A 26,781-nucleotide genomic window follows, 5' to 3' on the forward strand; every position below is an offset into this window, starting at 1 on the left:
GCAGAACTTTCATTGCAGGTAAAGTTACTAACTTCATCATGTTCTTTAGGAACACTTACTGTTACGATATTTTTTGCCTTCCAAAACATTTATTTTCTGTTTTCCATCCACTGTTTACAGAATAATGTTGTCACTACAGATGAGAATTAAGGTACAGAGAGAATGTATAAAGTGATTCATTTAATTTTAAGCAGGAGCCTATGGTAAGGTGTCTTTCAGAGTATTTAGTGCATTTTAGAAATACTTGTATTTGAGTACATCCTGAAGCTTCTGGTTACTTTGCCAAAGTGTGAATTTATTCTCAACATTTAAATGCTATGATTTCAAGCATCTAACACAGCTGAAACTTGTTCCTTTCTTCCCAGCCTTGCTTTCAGACAGAACTAAAGCATTTCAACTCAAGCTTTTATGAAAAAAATTGTCAATTCAATGTACTGTCAAAAAAAATGAACACAAAGGACTAAATCCTTGTCAAAGTTACAGGAAACTGAAAACAACTTTGGAATGTATGTAAATAAAAATGTATGCCTACCAATACTAGGCATTTCCATTTACAGAGGGGGTAAAAAAATTTACCCATAATCTTTTTTATGTCTCTCCTTTTTTTTTTTTAATAGTCTTGCTGCTTTTCTTTTTATTTCTTTCAGATGATATTAACTGTGTTTCTGAGCAACAATGAACAGATTCTGACAGAAGTTCCAATTACACCAGAAACAACCTGTCGCGATGTAGTGGAGTTCTGCAAAGAGCCTGGAGAAGGGAGCTGCCATCTGGCTGAAGTATGGCGTGGAAATGGTGAGTGAAATGTTCACTGGAAATGGAGTTTAAGATGTGCATCAATTATAAAAAAAGAGTGACTTCTCACTACTAATTATTTCAATGACATATTGTACTTTTTTTTTTCTTCTAGTCTAGTAGGCTTTGATGCAAAGGATGGTAATTCAAATCACTGTAGAGATAAATGTAATTCTGGAGTCTTCTCTGTTTTCTTCCTCAGCATGAGGCATTTGATAAAATGCATGTGTAAGCCCTGTTAGTGTTCTGTATTTGTTTTTCTAATAGGCTGGAGGGTATTTAAATGACAGTAGGGAATCTCATGATGATGTTTTTTCAGTCAGTGGGTGCAGATCACCACCTGCATTCTTTCCACTCCTATTTCCTCATTGCTAACATGTGAACACTAGCTGAAATTTAAGAAAGGGTGTAGATTATTTTTTTCCCCTCTGTATCATGAATAGCAGATGTTCTCCAGACAGTGTTATGGTAAAATGGGACATAGTTAGTGTCTCTCACCTATTCATGAACATTTCCTCTCAAAGATTTGCCAGCCTCTCTTAAGGCAGGTGGTAGTGTCCATATCCTATTTGTGTTGCAATTATTATTTCACAGAATCATGAGGCAGGCAGTTCTTTTCAGGAATGAGTCAAAATCCATGCCCAGTAGATTCTGTTTTTAAATGGATTCTTGTAGTTGCATGTTTTACAAACCTCCAGGTTATTCTTTATCAATGTATGGATGGAAGCAGAATTGGTGGATGGGATAACAGACATGTTCATAGACTCACAGAATAGGACCATGGAAGGGTTGGCATTGGGAGGGACCTTACAGACCCTCTAGTCCCAATCTCCCATTCTTATCTCTTAGTTATTAAAGTGACTCCTATTTAATGCAATTTGTTCTGTATAAAGGCTGATGAGGTCATAACTTGATATTGAATTCTTCAATTTTGTATAGAGGTGTTTTATTTTGACTGGGGCCTGTTTTGCCAGACAGACACAACAGGCATTATTCAGGTGCCTCTGGAACTTTTACCTATAGGCAGTCCATAATATTTTCCTCCTAGGAAAACTATGCCTCATCTTTTTCTAAACTGTTCCAAGACTTTGTAAAAGGAAAAGGTACCTGAAGAAGTCATTTCCTACCTAAGTGAAAATTCAGAGTTTAGGCAAGAGTGAACAGGGGAAAGGTTAAGAATTGTATGCCTGCAATTTTAGGAATACAAATTCAGTACACACTCAGATAGAAGACTTCTCTTTAAGGATAGAACTTGAAGAATGGTTAAAACTTCTTCAAATTGGAAATTTAGGTTATGGAGTCTATGATGCCGAGTGCATCACAGATTTCTAAAATGGATCTGCAGACTTCAACTACACTCAGATATTACTAATATTTTCCAATCCCTTGTCAGTGAGAGTTTCATATGTGGTATTGTTTATTCTTTTGCTTTCACAATACTTTGAAGGTGTACTTCTTTAAAAATGTAGGAAAGAATGTTGTCAACTAGCTTTAAAAGGTGACTGGAAACTGGAAAAGTGATCCACAGCATCTTCCTGGAACTTTTAAACCTTGCAAAACTTGGACCTTAGAAGCACAGGTTTTCTACGATAACTTTTAAGATTGAGAAAATATTTTGTCTGTTGGTGTAATACTTTATTTCTCAAAGTGTTAGATATTGAAAGCTACAAGCTTCTATAAAGTGGGAAATAGAGTTTATCCATGAAGTTGCAATAGAGGGACTAAGACTAAATTTTCTGTATCTGCCCTGAAAATTATCTTTGATCCCATTGAAGTCAGTGGAGATCTGGATATTGCTGTGAATAGAATAAGATGTCTAATTTTAGCTGGTTGTTTTCTGTTAATTCTGTTAAATTCCTGTTTATCTCACCCGGTTTTCTGAAGGGGATATCTGCATACAGACACTTAGGTGAAGGAGCAGAGGCCTGCCCAGAGCTTCTGTCTATTATTAGCTCTGAGCTTCTGGTAAAACTCACATGAAGGTGCTTTCACAAAGATAGCTTTACTTTCTGAATTCCCTAGGTGATAACTGTATAGATCTATTCCACTGAAGTTGTAGAACAGAAAATACTGAAGAGAATGAAAGAAAAAAATAAAACACTAGCTTATGTTTCTGGGTCTTTGACCTGTAATGTCAGCAAAAATGATATCCTGCACATTGGTTTTAAGGCTCTCTGATGGGACTTTCAGCACAAATGTTTATTTCATTGTTCTTAAATGTAGGATGCTGTTAGAAAATCTGTGACCTCAGCTTCCTGACCCAAAGTCTACGGTGCATAGATTTCTCAGTGGAACAACCTGGGCATATATATTATAATTTTTCCTACTGCTTCTTCTGAGAGCTAAATTGAACTCATTCCACTGAAATATTTTAAAGAATTTTGCCTGGAGCAGAGTTCTGATTTAGAAAACAAGAGTCTGAACAGTTAAATGCGACAGTTACAACAACCAACTTGAAACTATGGTTCTGAGTGGGAAGTGTGAGGCAATTTGCTGTAAAACTGCTGCATGTTGTGCCAGTGGAAAAGCATATTTTATCTCTTTTATTACACTGTCTCTGATCCCTCACCCTTATCCTCAAAAGATCTGCAAGTGTTCTTTCAGAGGACATTTTGGAAAGTAAAATTCAAAACAAAAGTTAATACAGCAAATCATGGGCTGAAAAAACACGTTAGATTTAGTCACACACTGGAAGTGGTTTGTTTTCCTGGCAGTCTCTCCCTGTGGCACCAATGACAAATTACAACTCCCTCCATAAGAGAGTCTGGCCTCTTGGGAACATGCTCAACTCCTCTGCTCTCCAGGTAGCCACAGCTGCTTTTAGGCAGCCCAGCTGAATAATGCATTCTGTTCAGTCTATTCAAATTCAAACATTGGGGCTTGTGGACTGTAATCTTATCATCAGGTACAAATAACAGTTTGCATGCCCAAAAGCCTTTCTAAACTGTATTGCTTTAGCAAAATGCTGTCTATTTCAATAGTCTTCCTGTTTTGAATGTAGATGATAAACACTTGATTTTATTTTTAGAGGATGAGAGACCAATTTTCTTTCAGAAAAATGTTACTAAATCCAAAAATTACGTAAGATTTCTACAGTGCAGAGGAAGATTATAATAGTTTAGCTGTTGGAAAACATATTGGTTTATTTATTATTGTAGCTTTCATTTCTTTGCTTTTGTGTGACAAAGAAATGGTTGAGGGCTTCATAAGAGTTGTAAAATAGTTTAGATGTTGTTTGCATTAGAGTTAAGAAACTGATTCTTCTCAGAGCTGCATGGCCTAAGCATTTCATTTATTCACATTTGATTTTGGTGTTTCATTTTCTGTTCCCTCTCCAGTTTTTGACATGAGTAGTAGTTGAAAAAGTCAACAGGGTTTTTGCCTGATATATCAGGCTTTGTCAGTTTGGAGCTTACTCTTTTTGCAAGGATTTCTCATGCTGTAACAGGAGACAAACCCAGAATGTTCTTCCTCATTCCCCTGTTATTGCAAATAGCAGTCAGTAAGGAGGGTCAAAGACAGGTGTGAGGCAAGGAACTTGTAGTATGTTTCAAGAGAGAATTGATTACAACCTTGACATCCACCCAGTACTTCATTTTTCAGTTTATTTACACCTGGAATACCCTTCAGCAACTGGTCATAACATTCCTCAGTGTGGTGGTAACATAGGAGCCAAGAGAGTGTGAAAGAAATCATTTCTTACTCTGAGTATCGTTCTGCAAACCTGAGAAGGGAAAAACTCATTCCAGATATCACAACTTCCCTGTGGAGAAAATCCATTTTATTTTATTCTGGTTTCATGTAGAGGAGGCATAAATGTATTTATTTCACATAGCAGGATCCTTGAAATCAGGATAAAACCAGATTTTGAAGACTGAAACATACTTCTAAGTAGTGGATTTGTAGCTCCACTAGAAGAATTTTGCAACTCTTTTCTGAAACATTGGTGCAGTATCTGTGTTTCAGATTTCCAGGGTGTTTTGTTTTGGAATACTTAAAACTAGCCCATCCTCAAAACTTTTACTTAAAAGGAAAGAGGTGTAGCTCATTTCTCAAAAATATTTCAGAATCTTGATCCAACTTAAAATCGAAGGCAGTTTTTTCAGGTAAGTATGGGTGTATGCATTTATCACAGTTTTCTGATTTGTTATTCATGAAAACAAATGTTCTCTAGATAATTTTTAATGTATTGCTGAAGTATAGGAATCCAGTCTTTTTCTTATTACTCTACATTCATTTTCCTATTTAGTGTTTTCTTTACACTCTCAGAATGCTCTCTTCTATTTTTTTTTTTTAATTATAATAAAATTTGAAATAGTTTTGAGAAACCAGTTACTGACAAATATTTCTGAAGCTATAACAACCAGGGAAAATTTAACTGTAGTGTTTCTCTTTGTTTTGATTTGATTTTGGTTCTTAAAGAACAGGGATTTTCAGAAAATATCTCTTGTACTATTATACTACAAATATAAAATCATGCTTTCTTCTCACACTTCTTATGGATTTAAAGGATTGAAACTGTAGGAAAGAATGGGGATTTCAATTCTTACCATGTCTTGTGTCAAGTGTTAATGTCCATTTCTTCTTCCTCTTCCTTTCCTGGATTTGTTCAGTGTAGCCAGGTTGCACAGAATGATTAGTGCTGCTCCATCTTTTAATTATTTCAGTGATGATGATGATGATGCTGTTACTACTTTAACCTGTTTTCTGTCTACTTGAGGATAACATCCCAAACTGGTTTTGTGGAAGAACTGCTAAACTAGTAGAAAACTTCATTGCCATTTCTTTCCATTGTCACTGTTTGAAATATATTAGTCTTAATTATTGGAGGTGCATTATGTAAATGACTCCTCTTACTTTGGCTCCTGGGATCAGGCCTTGCTTTTATTGAGACCAGCTCAACCAGGAGTGAAGCTGCAGCTGCTCCTCTCCATCCATAATTAGTCCAGCCCTGTTACACCTGGGTTTGTCTAGCAATTGTTCTGTTTGGGAGAAATTCCTAAAGATTCATATCTTGTGTTCTAAAGTCTCTGAACTAAACCACTTAAATATTTTTACATTCAGTGATCTTTAGAAGACTCATGCTGCAATTTTAGTGGATATGCTTCAAAGCACTTGAAACCTTACTTTACTTTAGGAGTTGAAAAACCTGAAAATCATGCTTTTAAAATTCCTTTTCAAGAACTGAGCAGTAATAAGCTACTGACCTTATTCTTGTGTGCTTAAATATTATTGACAATGTTTCTACTACACCACTTGAGTGAGGCACAGGAAGAAGTGAAGCAAATCAGCCATTTTTTAAATGTAATTGCTGGTTTGGAAGGGCAAGTTTGTTGGGTTTTTTTAATGATAAATAACCAGTCACCTGATGAATATGATTAGCTTGTGGTTTGAATGACCTTTCCCCACTGAAAGCAGCTAGATCTAACTTGGGCTAAATTGTGTTAATCACATAACTAACTTGACATGACTTATTTTGACAAAAGTTTATTGTATTAAATATATTGTAAAACTGTTGATTAAATTGTATTGGTTTTTAACAATTAAGTATCCTAAGAGTATCAAGATGTGTACATCTATGTAGTTCATAATGTATATAAATTTAGGTACATTTCATTACATAAAGTTATATTTGTGAATTGGTTTTCCCAGGCCTTTCCCAAGATTATTCTTATATTTTTGAATAACTTTGTCTTTTCATGTCAAATGAGTGAAGTATGAAATGGATAAGAGAGGCACTTTTCCCAGTGGGAGATAGTGTGCTTTGGGTTTTGGAAGCCAAAAGTATTTTGATTTTAACAACAAAGTATAGTATATAAAACAATAACATTTTATTCTGGTTAGAAGATATATTTTGGTACCTTAGCTAGTACTAGATCTTAAAATGGGGATTTTATTATCTTAATAAAAACAACTGGTAATAAATGCAAGTGTAATTATGGAAGCAGTGAAAAACTTGTCTTCTTAAATGCATTTTCATTTTGAAATACTAAATATATAGTGTGCAGTCTCTTACTAACAATATGTATGATCAATTTAGAAGACATAATTACTGTATGCAAATGTTTTCTTGGGGAGAAGCAAAGAGACTGACTGTTGCATAGAACTTAGCCTTTATTTGTTCAAAGAGTCGCCAGTAATTCCACACATGCTGGAAGTTGGTGTCTGGCAGAGTGTATTAGAGTGGGAGTACCTGCTCAAGTACTTAGGAGATTAAATGTCAATACAATGATAAGGCTTTTTGTCTGTGTGGAAACCCAGAGGTGCAAATTGAATTAATCATTTTAATAATAGAACAAATGGCCCAGTTGGTGTTGATGGGGAGCAAAGTTGCTATTTCCTAAATGAGGGTTCCTAAACACTGCTATGGATTTGCAAGCTGCCTCTGTAGTCCTGTGGAGCAGCGAGCTGTGCTACAGTAACAGGCCAGCTTTTAATACCATGCATCCACTTGGTGCCTGTTTCTTAGACTTCATGTGAGACAAAATACATCAGATAGGTTGAATTGGTACCAAAAAGGACATTCTGACTATTAGTAAGAGTTCTGTGTAACCCTGCTTGGTTTTAAGGAGTTGTGATGAGGTTTTTTGGTTTTGCTCTTGCAGAGCGCCCCATACCCTTTGACCACATGATGTATGACCACCTGCAGAAGTGGGGGCCACGCAGGGAGGAGGTGAAATTTTTTCTTCGTCATGAAGAGTCACCAGCTGAAAGCAATGAACAGAGTAAGTGCATTTATCCTGTAGTGTTGTGACTGAAACAGATTTTAAAAGATTTCTGAAGTGAGTTTGGTTTTCAGTTCGTTCAGTGAACCTCAGTGGTTATATGTAATACAACTTCCTTGTACCAATGCCATTTTGGCACCTTTATTCTTGTTCTTGTGCACCAATTCTCCTCTTTAGAATAATTTTTACCAGTCTGTTGAGTAAGAGCAAGATCTGTTTGTATTCTGCTTAATTTGGATCCAAAAAAGTTGGTGGATATTAGAGACTTGATGTCATTTTTTCTTATTGAAAGTCCCTACATTTTGAGAGGGTAGAATGATTCTTTTTTCTTCTTTCAGTTGCACAGAAAAAGACTTGGTAAAGTCCTTTGTCTCCTTTAAAAACTCAGATCTGTTTTACAGACATCACTGGCAGAGGTTTCAGTGCCTTTGCTTTCTCAATACTTCATGTAGGTATATTTAATAGTTGGGAAAATTTGCATCTTAAAATTGCTGGTCTGCTTGGTTCTATAGGAGAAGTGTTTATATGAAGCAGTGCCCTATCAAGTGGAGTTTCTTAAAAGTCTGGAAGAAAAAAATGGAAGTGTTTTAGCTTTCTGAACTTACTGGGGTAGACTGTACTTATCTATGAGAAGAGTTTTGAGACTGTAGACTTAATGGCTGTCAGACTGTGTGAAGGACAGGAAAGGTGTCTCAGGGAGGTGTGTTTGCATGCCCAGATTATCCTGACTCATTCATCAAATCTGACTGCTTTTAACAACAGGATTTCAAGTCTTTACTGAGTCCTTATTGCTTTCAGCTGAGGCTTCTTCTCTTATTTTTAAGTGGTTCCTGCTTGTTTTGAATGCAGAAGTAGCAGACCCAAAAATGTGTGAGGGAATTTTGTATTCATTAAGAACTTTGTAAAATAGTCTGTTATCCTTTGGGGAATACAAATATAAATTAAGATGCACTTAAATCCAACGAATTTCAGTGTAGAAGGAAAGCATTGCTCCTGACCCATGCTTGCAAGGCTCTTTAATCCATCATTGAGCTATGGATAGATTTCTAGATTAAAGTTGTTTATAAGTTAGACATTAGGAGAACTTCCTCTACAATCTTAATCTATAATGTGTTCAGTTGAAGCTACTGCTTCTCATGGACACAAAATATGAAACTTCAGTACATTGCTCTTCATGACATTTTGCCTGAAGAGAAGTGAGGAAAATAGAGCTGCATGTCTGTACTTTTAACTGAGGAGTTCTGTGAAGGAAAGGCTTTATTTCTGCTGATTCACTCCTTACAAAAAGTAACTTTACTAGGAAAGAGTTGGAACTAACAGAATAAAAATTCACAGGTAAAAGTTTGATACAAGTTCTTGAACAGAATTCTCAGAACATATGAGAGCAGACTCAAGGGTAAAATACATTTGTGTTGAAAACTGAACTGTGCACTAAGAGTGATGCTTTACTTTTAGGTGGACGTCAAGCCCAAAATCAAAGAAATGGTATAAATATACCTGTGGAGAAAAGAACAGAGAATGGGGTATGTAATACATCTTAAAGGTTTGGATCAACACCACTCCAACACTTTGTGTTTTAAAAATTGTTACTTTTCAATGTGTGTTATGATGGGAACTGGGAAAAATATATTGATCTTGGTTTTGTTTTGATTTTGTTAGAAAATGAATGGTATGATGTGTCTTTTTCATCAGCTACTCTGAATTTTCTGTCTAGAAAGAAATTACATGATGTGAGAAGCTCTGGAGTCTTATTAATTCATGTTCTAATCTGTTGTATTCATTTTGTGTGAAGTAAAAACAAGCTACATTATACTTTCACACTTATATTGCCTGTCTACATATTTATTCCTTGATTTATCTCAGTGATACTGATTCATGACATATTGTTATATGTTGAAACATGAGGATGTATCTATGAATTGGGATTATTCAGATGCTGGTAGAAGAGCTTGCACACACCTCAGAGCCATCATTTTATACTGCCTTTATGCACTTGATTAATTTCTACACCTGGAGGTTTTTTTAACTGATATATTATTAGGTTTCTAATTAAAAATACAAATTACATACCATAGGCAACCCATGATTCCTGGCTTGAACATTTTCTCTTTTACACATAAAACATAGTATATCTCTTTCAAAATTAATGTGGCTTAAAAGCCTTCTACTCCTGAGCTGAAACTCTTATTACTTTCTTCTCTCTTATCTTATCTTCAGTAGTAAAGAAGATTCTGCAAAGCATGGTCTATTCTTGTTTGTTCAGGACCATTCTGCTGCCTTTACCAAGACACTCCAGCTATAGTTAGCCATTTTTAAGTATTTTAAAATTTCAATAAATCTGTTTGAACTCACTAATTCATAGTTATATTATCTCAATAAAGCTCTGTCACTTATTACAAATATGTGTATGCTTCTTTGAGTAAAATAATACTTAAAGCTTAAAAGCAAACAAATAAGTTTTTTCAAGCTAAGAATCTTAAAAAAAATTGTGCAGATTGAACAGTTTTATGTTTGTATATTGCCTGATAATTAACATTTAAAATTCACACACTCTCCCATGTAGCAACAGAGTTGTTCAGTCAGTTTGCAGCTTTTTGCAGTTTGTTTTGTGTATGGCATGTGGACCTAGGGGAAGGAATTTTTCCTCTATTCACAACAGTTAATCATGTATTGCTTTCCTTTTCTGTAGAGAGCACTGGCTGATACCCTCTGCTGCATGGATCCGTTTATCCTGCTGCCATTGTCATATTGACAATGTAGTGAGATCATGGTGCTCTAAAGTGCTGGGGGAACATAACTCTTTCATGACCTCCCCTGATCCACTCTTCTATGTGGGTTGTAGCTCAGATACTACATTTGAGACATAAAATATTTGAAAATTAGGGCTGGCATGTGCAGAATGCCTTACAGTCTCACTTCTTGCCAAGGCTAAGCTTTATGATAGCATGGCTCTGTATTGAATTGAATTTGCTGTGAGTTTTATGAGTAAAGCTCAGATTTGATAACTTGAATAACACTTCTATCATCATTCCATTCAGGACACATATTTTTTTTTTTTTTTTTTAATACCAAAAGTTGGCCACAAAATTAAAATCTGATGGGGAACTGATCACTTTAAAGAGGACTTTTGCCAGGTTTAGGAAATAAAGTGTATTAAATACCATATTTATGAAAATAGAAGAAAGACTAAAACCTGAGGGTGTTATAGTAATGTAAAATTGTAGTTGGTTTTATGCAAAAAATGGTACAAATTAGGTTTTGGAAGTATTTAAAACTAAGATTTTCAATTATGCTAAGTTTTAAATCAGAGGGGGAGGGGGGAAAAGAGGTGGCTTCAGGATCAAGGATTTAATCAGCTTACACTTACGTAATGCATTAGGCTTATTCATTGTTGCTGGCAATGCTGAATGTTAGACTGGCCCTAAAATCAACACAAACCAATGGAGCATTGAAGACAGCTCAGATTTTACCAAATACTCTGCATTCAGGTATATTTTTATTATGTGTACATGCTTTAAGGAAATAGTTGATTTCTTGCTTAATATTGGGTAGAGCTGTAAATGTGATATGCATAGAAAACTTTAAGATGAATGTTAGTTTAATTGATTGAACCAATAGTGTTGGAAAAAACTTTGGGCAATCTATCCAGTTAAATTTAGATGATTCTATTAATTGGCATTTTGTCATATGCAGTAAGATTTTTTTGTTGTTGTTCTTTGCAACTATATGTGCTTGATCAGCAATTACTTAAATAATAGTTATCTTAAAATCACATTATGTAAATGCTTAAATTTCATTAGTTTATTTTCAAGTTAAAAACAGAATAGGCTAAGTCTCTTCCAGCAGTGAAATATTTTTTGTAAAAAGAATACTTACCTGTATTCATCTGGGAGCTTTGCATTCTGCATAACAAAGTCTGAAAGAAAAACTCCGTGAGGTTTTGTGAGCTGACAAGTGCTCTTATTTCAGAGGTGACCTTTTGGGGTTTGCTTTTTGTTTACAACTTTATTTCTTAGAAGTGGAATTATGCTGTAGTCGGGACCTGATCTTTCTGCCAGTACACAAAGGTACAGATGAGTGAAGATCAGACTTACATAACTGAACATTTCCTTTTGCCAGGGAGATTGGACAGTGTCTCAGGAGGGATTCTCTTCTCTGAGAGCAGCTGCCTCTTCCTCTGCTTCCATTCTTTGGCTTGTGTAACTGAGCCAATTGGGGCTGAACACAAGTTGTAACAAGGGGAATTCTAAATAAATAAGGGGAAAAACATGTTTTATCATTGAGAGTAACAGATATTGGAACAGACTCTTCAGAGTCTGTGGAATTTTGATCTAGCTGAATAAAGTCCTGAGCAGTCTGAGTTGCTCCAGTCAGGGCTTATTGAACCAGATGACTTCCAGAGGCTCCTTTCTACCTAAATCATTCTTTGATTCTGTGATTGGTGGCCATGAAACAATGGTCAGCCAAACGCTGGGTCTTGTTTGCTTTCAGATGTGCTGGCATGATCCAAGCACCATTCCATAGCAGCAGCAGCAGTGTGTGAACACTGAGGCAGAGCAAATATAGGTGAAACCACTGGGGGTCAGTGGCAGACAGGAGAGGCTGGGGAGCCCCATCCCGGCTGAGCTGCCCTCGGCAGGAGATGTGCACCAGATGCTGCTCTCCCAGAAGGAGCACCGACTGGATAATAACAGTTGTCCAGGTGAAAAGGTAATCAGACAACCCAGAAATTTCTTGAAGACGAGAAAACAGGAAAACAGATGTAGTTCGGGGGGGGAAAAAGGATGTGGTACAGGAACATGACAGAAGTCAAATGTATTAGACTGAATAAAAGTAGATTAGTGTAATGAAAACAGTCTGTATATGAAGAAATACTCATTTGCTGTAATTGCTTATATATAAATAACAATATATTTCAAGTATAGACTATTTTATACATAATAATTTACTTGAGGAGCATAAAATCTCAGTTTGTGGTCTCTGGTGCCAATTTTTTTAACTTATTTTTGCTGTTTCTAAAACTGCTTCCCTGATTTAGAGAGAATGATATCAATAAGGCTTTTTCTTAATGGATGTTGACTGGAGACTTTGCCAAGAACTACAAAGTGGAACCTCATTTTATCTCACTACAGAATTTGTGTTAACATTAGTATAAAGGAAATTTGTGTAGAGGAAGAAAACTTGACCATCATCCCAAGCCAGAGACACGCTCCTGCAAATTTTCTTAGTATTGAAGCTGTGACCACTAGATGAAGTCGAGTGTTAAAAGTTTTGTGCTGATTAGATAACAGAATTCATGCTCACTATTTCTGTTAAAGTGTCTCAAATCAAGCTCTTAGCAAAAATTACAACAGGTAGTCCAGCTGTTTTAGTATCAGGAGAATCTTATACTGAGGGAATTCTTAAGGAAATTCCATTAACAGATGTGTTAGAACTTCTACGTATGTGTATACACAAGGCAGTTTTTTGTAGAACTGATTTAATTTCAAAGAGTGTATGGTTGCTGATGGACACTCTGTATTCCACTCCATCATGACAGCAGGAAAGCTACACTGCTTTTGAGTGCCTGTGGTGTGACTTGTGCCATTCTATGCTTAGAGATTAGATAGATTTACAAGTGGGGCCAAAATCCCTGAATAGAATTATAAATTGTTCATTAGTTTTAACCATTTCATCCATATGAGTGTGACCAGCTAAAAAGGCATTAAACATCTAATGTACATTGTTTTATGGGGGGACATTTACAAGTATTCTTGCTCAAGCAACATCAAATCTAATTGTGAGGAAAAAGGCAAACAAGTCACATTTTTAACAGAAGTAATAAACTCAGATGAGAAATACATTATATGTATTTGCTTGAAGTTTCTCATTTGAACTATTGAAGGATAAAGAGCTTAGTCTGGATAGAAGTTGTTCTTCAAAGCTGAGCTGCAAATTCAATTTAATATAAGCTTGTAAGTATTAAGCACTCTGTTTATAACATTTAACAGTGTGCTTGGAAGGGGCTGCCATTCACATAAGGCAGGTTTTAATCACATTTGTTTAAAATGAACAGAAAACTATGTCACTGTTGAAATTTAGATTTAGGTGTCTCATAGCAAAGTCAAAGCAAATAATTCCATTAAAAGATGATTTTAAACAATTTAGGCACAAACAGTTCTAACAGTGTGCAGGAAAGTATTTTTCCCTGAAGAAATATTCATGTGAGCTTCCTGGAACCTTTTGACCTTCTAATAAAAGGGTAATTAAGTCAGATTCAAGTTTTCCCAGTTTTCTGCTGCAAATTTCTCTGTTGCTTTTGTTAAAGAGACAAAAACTTGTCTGCTACTCCTGCTGTCAGAGATGTTCCCTTTTATAAAGTATAGATTCTGAAAATTGTTTATCTATTAGAGGGAAGCCTTTCTGCCCCTACAGCAACCTTTTGCACCATCAAATTCCTAGTTCAGTTCCTAGCTCAGAGTTAATAGAGTTTGGATTCTCCACAGACTGATAGAGTTCTTTAAGTCTGTCTGAAGCATTTTCCAGACAGCTGGCAGTATGTTGCTCTTCAGAAAAATAGAAAAACTAATCCAACTAAAGGATTTAAGGGAAAAAAATTAAATTAGGAAGCAGAAAAAAAAACATTAAAGTCTAAAGCTAATTTTAATGCATACAAATAGCTTTTGAATTCTTGCCAGACTAGAAATCTGAGTCTTTCAGACCTCAGTAAAGGATAGTTATGTAGGGGAACATCTCTAAGAGACTAATAATTGTGTGATCCTATACAAAGTATTTCTTTGAAGCTGTAGTGAATTCAAATGCTCTTGACCTCATACCTCCCTCTGAGGCCTCTTTTAAACCTTTTGGGCAGAATCACATCTTTCTTGGATTTGGAATAAAAACAGTATTTTAACTTGTCTTGTGCAATCTCAAATATATTGCAGTCCCTAATGGACAAAGTTACTGTATGTTTAGATTTTGTGAGAATAGGTTTCATTCCACTTACTCTGTGATTATTTTCCTATTACAATTTTAATTATGTTAGGATTAGTTTATGACTAATACTCACTTTTAACATCTGACTTAGTTTGGTTTGATGAGTCTAAGGGTTATTTGACTAGATGGGACCAGGGAGCATTCTTGGAACCCACTTGGAACCTTGTGAAAGGACTGTTTTCCTCCATGTCTTCTCCATGTAGTTATGTAATTTTTAATCTCTGTCACTCCAGATACCAGATATCTGTTTAGAGGGCTGTGGATATGAGAGTCACAGTATCCAGACTTGTATCATGCAGACATTTGCACACACTTGTTTGCAGTGAATGGATTTTGTAGTTCTGCTGCTTCTCTGGGAATCAAAGAGAGTTCTGCTCAACAAGTTACAGGAACTGAATATGTGGTTTTCTAGTTCAGAACATGCAAGAGATGTGTTCCCATTTTACAGAGGAGAAAATACCTAAGCTGTACCACTTACTGAATCTCTATCTCTGGTTCCTGTTTTTGCAAATCTATCTTTGCTATTCTTCACTCGTGGCTTTGCAGTTTTATATACTTTTTATACTTAGCTGCAGATATCCATGGCAGGGGCAGGAGGAGAAGTCTGTCTGTTTGTTTAAACTCTAACTATGGTATTTATTTTCCTGTGTTTGTGTTGTGGACATGGAGCAATACAATTCACTCTTTTCCCTGGATTTCTAAATAAGTGAAGCATGTGAAGAATTGCTTCCAGTTGTCACTGCACACAGAGATCCTGAGCTGCTTGGCTCTTACATAAAGTTAGAACAAATTAGAATGAGTGTTTCAGCTGATGCATAACATTACACACATAAACTCAAATATAAATGCAGTAAATGTTTACTTTAAGTAAATGTTACTTAAAGACTTGATATTTTTCTGAAGCATTGCTGTGCAGCCCTGACATCTGCACTGTACACTTCAATGTCACAGCTGTATCCTTTTGCAGTCACATTAGTATCATTTTTATTTAAACCAAATATTTTAGTATCAAGTTATTTTAAGGAAGTTGGGACTTGTCTTTTCCTTTATTTCTGTAGATCGTTATAGGAGACTGCTTATGAAATTCACTGCGTGGCTCTGAGAGCTTAAATGTGGAAGTTTGAGAGTTTGGAGTGTTGCTCTGACTCTGAACAGCTTTCAGTTCAGAGCAGGAGACTCTACTGGTCTGTGCTAGGCCAGCTATTCATTTTCAGTCCAAATTTAGAGTTCTGTCTTTTATGTAGCTGTGTCATTTGCAGATCAGTGTTTTCTCTCATCTCTTCCATGGTCTCTGTGGTGTTTCTCATGCAGTGCTGCTGTGGCCTCCTTTCTCTGACACACCTTTCCATGTTCACAGACTTGCTCATTTAGTTTCCTGTCCATCTTGCCTCTGGACACCAGGCATACCTATTTCCCACCTGCATGTTTTTCCCAGGCGAGTGAACCTTTCTATTTCTCTGTTGTTTCTGCAGCTGCCTCCAGATCTAATGGCTGCTAAGTTTGTTCCCCCTGCAGTCTTCCTCGGATCAAAGCCGAGAAAAATGAAAGTCCCTCTGGCTGATTTAGGAGCCAGGGAGTTAAACTTGTTCTTCTTCTCGTATTCCTAGTGGATGATCGTACTCTACAGCTCATACCTTTACTTGCTTGCTAAAAATAAGCCTGCTCTTTATTCAGCTGGAATAGTCACTGTTTTGTGCTTGGACATAGAGTTCTTCACTGTTCTTATGGAGACCCATTTGACTGGATCTCTTGTATAAGTGCAGTGAATCATGCTTGAATTACTTTCTTGAAAGAAGGAAGAGAGGGTGAACTTGCATGGCATCGTGAGTTTGACAAGGTAAATTACAGCTTTTAATGTTTTGGGATTTTATCTTCTACAGTATCCTGATTTGTAGATACATAAGAAATTGTTAATGGGGTTTAGTATTTTCTGTAATGTTTAATATTTAAAAATCCTTAGGTCTGGGTTTTGGCTTGTTCCACTCTTCTCTGGCTTGCAGATTCTTGATTTATGCTATTGCACACATGCTTTAGCTTTATTGCTGGCTCATATCTTCATCTTGTTGCATGCAAGGTTTAAGAAAAATCTGAATTATGTAGGGGAAAAGTAAATAGCAAACACTGGAAAGGTTATTTGCATAAAATTGTGGTATCTCTTGTGACTCTGTTTGCCTTTAATCTTAGTCAGTCTCTGTCAATAAAGAAACTCTTTGTTAAGTTTCAGGTGGTATGATTTGCTATCACTTTAAATGGTAAAATTGCATACCAAAAGCAATGATTTTTGTGATTTCTTTGGTATTCAGTTTTGGCCCAGCATTGCTAATAGTACAGAAATACAAAGGAACAAATAATCCATGTGTTTTTTCAAGCTAAATTGTCTATAGTCTTACACTTTCAGTTTAACCTGATAACTGTGAAAGAACTGTATATTGCTCAACATTTTCCATTGAATATGAAAAGTGCAATGAATCAAGCTGATTATAGTTGACAGCTGGCTTGATCTTGCCGTGATTAGGTCTTTTACTGCTGGCAAAATCCACTAGCCTTTTCCGTTAGCTGATTGCTGATGAATGCACAGAGACAGCTTTTCATATCGATAAAGAGTTTGGGGAAACCTGCATCCCACATGGAGTAAAATGAAAAGGCATCCTACCTACTATTGATTGCACTGAGCCAAACAGCCATGCAGGAGCTGGTAAGATGTGCAGGGTTGTTGTTTTGGCTTGCTCACAACAAACTGTTAAACCAGTAGTGTAGGCAGAAAAGAGCAGAAGGATGGAGCTGAAGCGTGTTGAAGCGTCGGAAATGTTTACAGCTGACGGGCAGTGCTGCGAAATAAAGATGTGCTCTCTTGCAATTAGATGGGAAAATAGTGAACAGGTAATAAATTACTTTTCAAAATGTGTTTGTTTTGCACTTTGGTGGGCATGTTATTTAAGTGCTGTGCAGCTTTTGCACTTCAATTTAAATGATTTTGGGTTTAGTTGTCACATGACCAGAATGCAGACCAGCTTGGGTTTTGTAACACTTTATCTCTGAATTGAAATTTTTTATCAGATTTTCTTACATGCATTTACTATCTTTCTTATGTTTTAAGACTTTATCAAAAACTCATTACTTCAAAATGTCATGGTCAACTTTTGCCTTTAACAGTTTGCTTTTATGGGAAGTACAAATTGTACGCGAAGGTCACAGCACATCTTTCAGTTACAGGATACTTACTTGCTGTGCTTCTGTGTTTTAGAAATGTTTCATTCTACTATTCTTATATGAACAGTATTACATCATAGAAAAACTTTGTATTGAAACAATTAAGGGCAGAATAAACACAGAATTGGTGCTAAACATATTATTCAGACTAATGATAACTGCATCTTAATCATCCTTAGCAATCCTATCAGAATGAGCTGTTGCTCTTAGAAAAGAACCATAAAAATATAGTTCCAAGACCATTTCTAAAGGATCTAGACAGTGTATTTTCAATGTATATTGTAACTTGTCTACGACTCAAAATCACTATGAGTAAAAGGATCAGTGTTGTAAAAAGGTATGAGATTTTGTTCACAACTCATATTTCAACAAGAATGCATAATGTCTTTTAAGATGCTTTTTTTTTAGGAGTATGAGGTTGATGTTTAATTAAAAATCAGCTACTGGGTATTTTAGCCAAGACTAAAATTAATATAAACATACTTAAGATTTCTGTGGTCGTTTAAAAGTGGCTGCAAGGACAAGGAAGAAAGTAGTGCTTTAAATAAACAAGTTTCACATGCTACTTTCCTAGAAGTAATTTATAAGCAGTCTATTTCAGATGTAGCAGATGTTCAATATATGCTTAAATCCATTTCTAATTTTGAAAATCTATTCTAACATTGTTTTCATTTTTGTTAAGTTCTGTCTTTTCATAGCTGTTCTGCTTAAAATAGCAGCTTCACTAAGAAAGTAATATGGGAAAACAGGAAATCTGGAGTCTGGAGCTTATATTGAGTAGACTTTAAACATTTTCTTATGGAGTGACTCACAAGCATGAGCAAATTGGAGGAATTACTAACAAGACAGTGTAGACTGAGAGAGGTTAAGATTTTTATCAACTATAGATAATGTGACATTTTTCAGCAACTGTGATGCAGTTGAAGCAACTTTATTGTAAGAAGCCGTTAGTGTCTCTATTTGCACGGTGCAATAATATTTTATAATACGATTTTGGGGTAAAATTACCCAATTCTGTTTGTGATGTTAATTGCAGGACTATTTCATTATCATGAGATATTACCCACTAGTTAGATTTTCTTTAATTCCCAATATTCTGGGTATCTTTTCTGGGTTTAATTAGCTCGTTCATTTCCATTAAGCTAAAAAAAGGCACGTGCTATTGTCATTGGATTCTTTAAAATGGATTTCTGCTATCGGCATGTTTCTGACCCAATTAAAAAAAATGCAAGGCTGAGCTGTGGATAAAGCCACTAAACTGGAAATAATGTCATCCATGTCGAGATCAGCAAAACTCTATTTTAGTTTAAATAAAAACAGATACTTTCTTTTATCTTTTGATAGCATTACACATGAGTTTAGACAAAGGATTTTCAAACTGTTTGTTGTGTGTGTCCCTAAGATCAGGTTTTATGGAAAATGTGGTCATTTTCCATATGACCACATTTAATTTGATGATATACAGGGTCAATATATTTCAGAAATTCACAGAGATCTGAATCACTAATCTTCAGTAGATGCTCCATCTCCTCCTATAGACCTCAGAGAGCAAAAAGAGGCCACATACTTTTCATCTAAGACCTATCTGATGCAGGAGTGACTTATTAAACTCACATATCTTCCATCTGTTTTCCTCATCACTACTATTGTGCCAAGGACAGATACCCAAGGTGTGTGTTGGATATTCTCACCAGCAACCCTTAAGGCTTTGTTGCCAACTGGGCTTTTTAGAACATCCTCCCCTTTGTTATTTTGAATGCAGCTGAAGGCAAAGATGGAACCTGTCTGGGTTTCTGCTGCTCATGTCCAGGTTAGCATTGGAGAATTAGGAAGTCTTTTGGTAGATTCAGCGGGCAAAGCAAGCTGTTCCTTTCTCTCATGCTCTGGCAGTTTGGAGTTCTTCAGCCAGAGCTGTTATTCCTTTGCTGTAAATGCCACACAGGGGAGGAAATGCAGGGATGGCCCACAGGGGTGACAGCACCCTGGTTTGGAGAGGCCGAGAATTGTCAGAGCACCAGTCTCTGTCTGGAATTCAGTGGCTGGAGATCACTCCAACCTACCCCTTTTCATTTTATAGTTGTCATTCTGCTTTGTTCTGGGAAAATGCTCATTTATACAATACACTTCACTCCCTCTTTGCGCACATGCTTGTATACCTAGTTCCAGATCTGCCAGTTCTGTTTGTCATATAGCTCTGGAGATTTCTGGGATTTGACAGCTCTGCAAAGGTAAATCCCTAGTCTGGAGATAAATTTTGTATTCCCTCCTATGCTCTAGGAAGTCAGAGCAACTTAAAACTGCTGTGGATTATGGAAAGTGAGTCTTTCACTATGTGCAGTAAAACCTAAGTATTTACTGTGCCTTTCCATGTAGCCGTTTTAAACCTTCTCAGGAGCAACTTGCAGCATCTTTCTCACCTGTGCTGTGCTCTCCTGTTAGGGTGGTGAAAATGTTTTTTTTTCTTTTTGCCATGGCAGAATTGTATGTCTCCTCAATGAAGTCCATATGGGGGATGTAAATTCTTTCACAAGCTCCAAGTTGTTGCTTCTTGGAATTTTTCTCTCTCTTGCAGTTTCTGCCTCTAATAGTACTGTGGTTTTGGTTTGGTGATGGGTGTGTGTCCCCACCCCCTCAGTCTTTGATATGCTAGTGTTTACCCCATTTGGGTAAAGAGTGTATCTATCTTTGACATTTTTTCTCCTTGAGGATATGGTTACCTTTACTATCACAAGAAGGAAGGTATGGAGCACTTCAGAGAAGTCCTTTTGGTTTGATTTTGTTGTGGGTTTTTTGGTTTGGTTGTTGTTTTTTTTTTTTTTTGGTTTTTTATTTTTTTGGTTTTGCTATAAAGGTAATTTGGCCAAAATCTTCCTTGTCTGTATAACAATTTTAGAGTGTCAACCTATGTAAAGAATAAACAGTGGAGCTGGGCTGCAGGTGGGGTATCTGCTGCTTTGTTTTCAGTAGCTGCTCTGTATTGACTTTTTAATAAACTGGCTGAATACTGACAGAATGACAATATTGGTTTAATAAAGATGGTTGAGAGTACTGCAACACAAGCAAAAACCTTTTGTGTCTCCATTTTGATGGGCAAAGCCAGAACCAGCTCTTCTGGGCTCCACAGTAGAAGCTAAGGCACAGACTTTTTAAACTCTGTGTGCTGGTTGTTCACATTTTAAGTGGCATTGACCTTGGCAGTTGGTGGTTTAACCTCAGATTAATTTCTGGCTGTGACAAGAGAGGGACAGAGCAGTGGGACAAAGTACAAGAAGAGAAGTACTAAATGAGGGAGAAAGGATACAGGTGATGGGGGGGAATGATAGGAAGAAGACTAGAAAATGTGGGAGAGTTCATAGAACATGATTGAGTGCACAAGAATATGCACAGGAGAAGGTGGAGCTTGGCCAGTTTCAGGAAGCTTGAGTTACTTGAACCTGTGGTTCCCCATGCAGGGTTTTGGGAAGGGAACTTCAGAAGATTGTGTGGGAGATGGGTGTGAACTAGAAAGAAGGAATAAATAGATAAGGGACGTTAATGACATGGTGGTTCTTGCAAACCTAGAAAAAGATCCGAAGAGATAGTGTGCAGGAAATGATTAGTAAGTTCTTGTATTACTCTGCTTTTCTTTTTCAATGAGTTGGTTATGTGATGCTTTACTGGCTGGGTGTTGCTGAACCAAAGCATGAGACCACCAGTCCTTATAGTGGCCTGTAAAGCTTTTGAATATTTGGTTTTTCCTTTAAAGCTCTTTTGAAATCATAACAGTCTCAGGTGTGGATTTAGTGTATGTTTTATTATTATTTTCAAAGTAACTGTTCTTACTAGTGCAAATTTAGAAAATTATAAGAAATAATTCTTTTCATGGGTTAAGCGTGGAAGCAAAAAAGTTGCATAAAATCAGACCACATCCCAATTAATCATCTTTTAAAAAATAATTTATTCAAAGGGTTGGTCTCATGGGGTTTTTATTTTAATATTGACATAATTAGATTCCTCTTAAAAGGAAGTTTTCTGTTGGGAGTAAAGGCAAAAAACCACTGGAATCTGCCCTTATTGCTTCCATCCCTTGACTACAGTACATCCTGCTTGTCAAAGAAGTATTATTAAGTTCAGGTGCAATTTTTCATTTACCATTGTGAGTTGCCAATGAGTAAGCAATTCATAATAGCCCAGAAGTATGTAGACTGAGGGGTTTGTGATATTAAACAGCATAGAAAGGAAGGAGGAATAAGAAAATAAATTTTTAGGGTGACAAGACTAATATGTAGAAATAAATATTAAAGAGTTTTGCTTCCTTAATTAAATGCCTAAGGTATGATTTGTTTTGAGGCTGCTTATAAACTGGTTCCCAAACTGTTTAATTACTATTCATCTCACCTGTCTCAAAAATATTAATCATCAAATGGTAAAATATTAGCTTGTAGTAGGAGGATGATGTCAGAAGCTGAAACTCGAGTTCATTACAAATGCTATCTTTCATCATGCCCTTTTAAAGTGCATGTTAAATAATACAAGTATAATTTTTTTAAGATCCCTGTCAATATTAAGAAATTGGTGAATATAGGTGTAAATTACTCTTGCCTATGTGAGACATACACAATACTTCTCAGTGCCTAATAATGCAATGTTTGCTCTATGGCATTTCATTTAGGAGTTCATCCCTGTGTAAATGCTGCTGTGAATCAATGAAAAGAAATTTACAATTCAGCAAAACTGTCCGCTTTGATGTATCACCATGTAGCAAATGAATCTGTGGAATCTGGAGGAGTAGGTATTTGTGGTGGCTTTTTAGTGCCTCCTTCAGAATTCAGTTCTGTAGGAGGTCTGCTTCCCTTGCTGCAGGAGAAAGGAGGAGCTCTGGACCTTCAATGTGATAGGCTCAGGTTTGTTATGAGAGGTGAGTGTCTTGCCTTGGTGGATGGAGTTGTTAGTAACTGCTAGGAGCAGCACAAATGTAAGAATCTGAGAGACCAGCAGCCTCGTTAGGGAGCTGAAAGCACAGAGCTGTCTTTGCCTGAGGTTCTGGAGAAGGACTGAGACAGGCTTTTTCTCTGTGGGGTGTTTGCATACACATTATTACAAGCAGACTCCACAAATATGAAGAGCTCTGAACTAATCAATTTAACTAGATCTCGGCAAGAGAAGGATTCAGTGGTTTTCATGCTGTTTCAAAAATGAAGTTGTGCTGATTTGGAGACCTGAAACCAGCAACAGTCTATCTGAAAAGAATTGATTTGATGTTGAAGAGGACTTCTGCTCATGCTGTTTGCTGCTTTTGCCATGTGGATGAAAAGGAGAAAACTGCGAGTGAAGTTACAGGTTCAAGGCTCTGTTTCCTCAGCTGTGTTATTTTTTTTCCCCTAAGTACAGTGTAGCTCTTGTAGTGAAAGGGTATTGGTATTCAGTGAGGTGAACATTAAAAGATTTCTCATAGGGTGTTTATATTTAAATGGTTAATTATCACTGTTTCCCATGTTCTTGTGCTTTGCCATTTATAGAAGGTTTTTAGACATTAGACTTTCTAAATGGAACATTTTACAGTAGTTAATAGCTTCTTCAAGGAGATGCTAATATCTGCATTAATCTTATAAGTAATCTTCTATATTTTACATGATACAAAATAATACAGTACTTCTGCTAGGCATTATGAGAGAGACTTCCAAATATGTCTGTTTAGAACAGTAAAAATTCTGAGCTCTTGGATTAAACTGGGTTGGGGTTTTTTTGTTAGATTCTGGTTCTTTCACAAACTAGTTTCTTACTGTCATTGTGCTTTCCAGGTTACATTATCCATTTAGAAAATATTTAATTTTCATGTGGTGAAATGGCTTTTTTACTTTGAATTGCTCACAATTTCTATACAGATATCACTTTTTGAGTCTGGATATATTTTTAACAAGATCACTTAGTGGAATGAAACTTCTCTGTTTCTTAGACAGTGTTATACTCAAAATTTCTACTGGAAATACAATGGGCTATCAATGTTTTTAACTTCAACTGGTAATTAAAGCAGAAAGAAAGGAAGCATTGGGAAAACTGTGCATTGTCTGATGCATGTTGCATATTTCTGAAAAAGCTCATATGTGTATTGAGAAACTGCTATTGATTCACACACGCTCCCCCTTTAACTTTTAAAATCAGTGATCCAGGGAAGCCATGATGCCATTCTGAGCCCCTTGTAAGAATTGCCTGCAGAGCCCAGCAGAAGCAGATGCAGGAGTTTGTTTTTCTCTCAGTTGGTCATGCCAACTGAAGTCTGCAGAGCCTGAAGGTGTTTTGGGAGCAGCATCTGGTTTTCTGTTTTGTTTTCTTTTCTCAAGCACATTTTGGTTTGTGAATGGCACTTGGAGAAGCTTCCTTACTTTCTTAGCCAATTAGTGCCTTTCAGTCAGTAATTAATAATAAAATGTCTCTCTTGGTGGCCACAAGTGAGTACAAGTTACTTGCCCTGAAAGAATATTGGGAAGGACTCTTCTCTGCATAAGTCATGCTAATAAAAAAAAGTACACACTAGTAAGTTCTAGTTCTTCCTTGTGTTGAAATAGAAAATTATTATCTTGAGTGGACTTCACCTCTCTTAATTACTGCTCTACTCTGAAATTTTTTCATTAGTGGTGACTAGTAAGAGGAATTTCAGTTGTCATTTCCAGTAAGCATTATAATTTCACTTCATAACTTACTCTGTGGGAAGTGTTCAAACAGGGACAATAATCTTATCTAAACATTTTAGCTGACATGTCAATGTCATGTGTCCAAGATGGAGCTGCTTTAAAAGTTAGTGAACCAAATCTGGCTCATCTTTATGATTGGTGTTTGTCTTACTTGAAGAATTATATGCAGCAACATGAAATACTAATTCAGGTAGCAAAAAAGAATTCAGTTACTTTAAAACAATTAGTATTTTAATTTCCTAAATGAAGCTTAAAGAAACTTCTGTATTGTGCATTGGTTGGAGAATTGATACTTATGTAGGAGTTTGATGTAGAAATATGAAAAAAGCCATTCAAAATGCCTGAGATCATGTGGTCTCAAAGAGAAGTTTCTGAGAGTGAAGTACAAGTACTGCAGGCTACACATGCTGGGTATCAGTAGCAGCAGCTAAATCAGTTTTCTTATGGGGTCAGGTGTGATCAGATCCATAATCTGATGTGTGATCTATTTTTAGTTTGGGGTTCTTTTTTTCTGTATGTAAAATGTTCTAACCTCATTCCATTTTATAAGCATTTGAAACAGTATTATTTAACAATATATCCAAAATAATTAAATATCTTTTCTTTTTCGGCAGTGTTGACTGTATTGTGGTTAGCAAGTGATGTAGTTTTTTTTGGTTTACTAATAGTGTAGTCATGTAATGAAAAAATTACATTATTTACTGAATTATTGGAGTAGTCCAGCTTTTAATAGATCCAATAAATTAACTGAGTTGTTTGTAAATACTTTGAAACAGATGTTGGGCTGTTCTGAACTTTGCAGCATAATTTTTCAAAGATGAAAATTTTCTTTCTGTGGAATTTCTGAAGTTGTGGTTAAACCCTGCAATTCTAAGGTTATGAGTTTTGGTTTTCTGAATAGCAAATGTCAGCTTCTGGAATTTTTCTTGAAACATTTCACTTTCTTACTTGAGGTTGCATACAAAAAGTGTGGTTGAAGTAATTTGGTCTATAAATGTAAATCATATTTGTTGATAGTGTTATGGATATATTGAAACAATGCATTAATGTTTTAAACCATGAAATTTGGTCACACCCATGGTATGAATTTTAAAGAATCTTCATCATTTGTGTCTCTATCCTAATTTTTTAGCTTCTGTTAGTTTTGAAATGCAAAAGGAGTGAGCCTTGCTAATACTATGCATTTCATTCAAAGTAATAGCCTCTTACTTATCTGAAGGGAATCAGCTTTACTTTTCTTCACTTGTACAGACTGTTTTTCACAGATCCTTACCCTGAATGAGCTGAATATATCAGAATTTTCACCATCTTTGAATGTGATCTTAGTGACCCCTTATCTAAGGTTTCTCATGTGGTCTTGTACTGTACCAGGTCAATAATGTGAACCAGCAGTTTGAGCTGCCAAGGCAGTTGAGCTGAAAATATTATGAAAGGAAAGCAGCTTCAGATTCTCCTGCTGTCTCAAATCCTGCTTGCATGCGTGTTATCATGTGTGCCTTACCAGGACTGTGTGCTAGTGCTACCAAACATCTGAACAGAGAGGAGTTAAATGTTAAATAAGGGCTCTTTTTTTCTCCTGTTGTTTGTTTTGTCGCTTAGTGTTCTCATCTCCTTCCACTTTCCCACTTTTTGCTTTTTCTGCCCTTCTGCATGGTCTGTGTCCCTCCTTTCTGCTCTGATGATCCTCACTCTTTCCCAGGTGCCCATCATTCCTCTTTCTCTGAGGACTTGGGAGGAGCCTTTAACCTTCCTCTGCTGAATGGGGGTTTAGGTTTTCAGCTCAGAATGCCCTGAATACACATCAGCACATTCATGGAACATTTTCTGTCCTGCAGGTTGGGAATCCACGTGTGGAGCTCACTCTTTCTGAGCTGCAGGATATGGCTGCCCGACAACAGCAACAGATTGAAAATCAACAGCAAATGTTGGTTGCTAAGGTAATAATTATATACAGACCATTTCTTTTCAATATATGCAAGCATAAGTTTGTGGATAGAAAAAAACCACACTAAATCATTTCAGTTAAGCTCTAAGCTCAAGAAATTGCTTGAGAAATGCATCATTTTACCAGAATAATCTTAGCCTAGGCAGTGCAGTCTTTTGGCATAAATACTGCTAGAACGACCTATGTAATGTGTCTTTACAAAAATATTGCTAGGGTATGTTTGCCTCTGTGTGGCCCCTTCATGATCTGTGGCAGAACAGGCTTGACTCCATGGTCATCTTCAGTGGATCATTCAGTAGAGTAATAGTGGGATGGGGTGAGCATATGCCAAATTCATAAAAATTTATGTATTGCATTTCCAAGTCTCAGAGACAGAAGAATCTAAGTATGTTTGTAGAGTGGGGAGGGGGTTTAATGGTTTTGACATTGTTGTTTGAAGTATTATACAGCATGCCTTTGA

At 36.3% G+C, this 26,781-nt stretch overlaps 1 protein-coding gene across 5 annotated transcripts in view; it reads left to right on the top strand.

Moving 5' to 3' along the window:
* PPP1R13B (protein phosphatase 1 regulatory subunit 13B) overlaps window positions 1–26,781 on the top strand; it is a 69,713-nt gene that overhangs the window by 25,064 nt on the left and 17,868 nt on the right. For all 5 annotated transcript variants that reach the window (XM_064713447.1, XM_064713446.1, XM_064713445.1 and 2 more), the window contains exons 2-5: window positions 648–795; window positions 7,401–7,520; window positions 8,976–9,043; window positions 26,212–26,313. In XM_064713447.1, coding sequence (XP_064569517.1) covers window positions 648–795; window positions 7,401–7,520; window positions 8,976–9,043; window positions 26,212–26,313 — 438 coding nt within the window. The remainder of the gene's footprint in view (window positions 1–647; window positions 796–7,400; window positions 7,521–8,975; window positions 9,044–26,211; window positions 26,314–26,781) is intronic.

Source organism: Zonotrichia leucophrys, chromosome 5, assembly GCF_028769735.1.
Source record: "Zonotrichia leucophrys gambelii isolate GWCS_2022_RI chromosome 5, RI_Zleu_2.0, whole genome shotgun sequence".
In the NCBI taxonomy this organism is placed as follows: Eukaryota; Metazoa; Chordata; class Aves; order Passeriformes; family Passerellidae; genus Zonotrichia; species Zonotrichia leucophrys.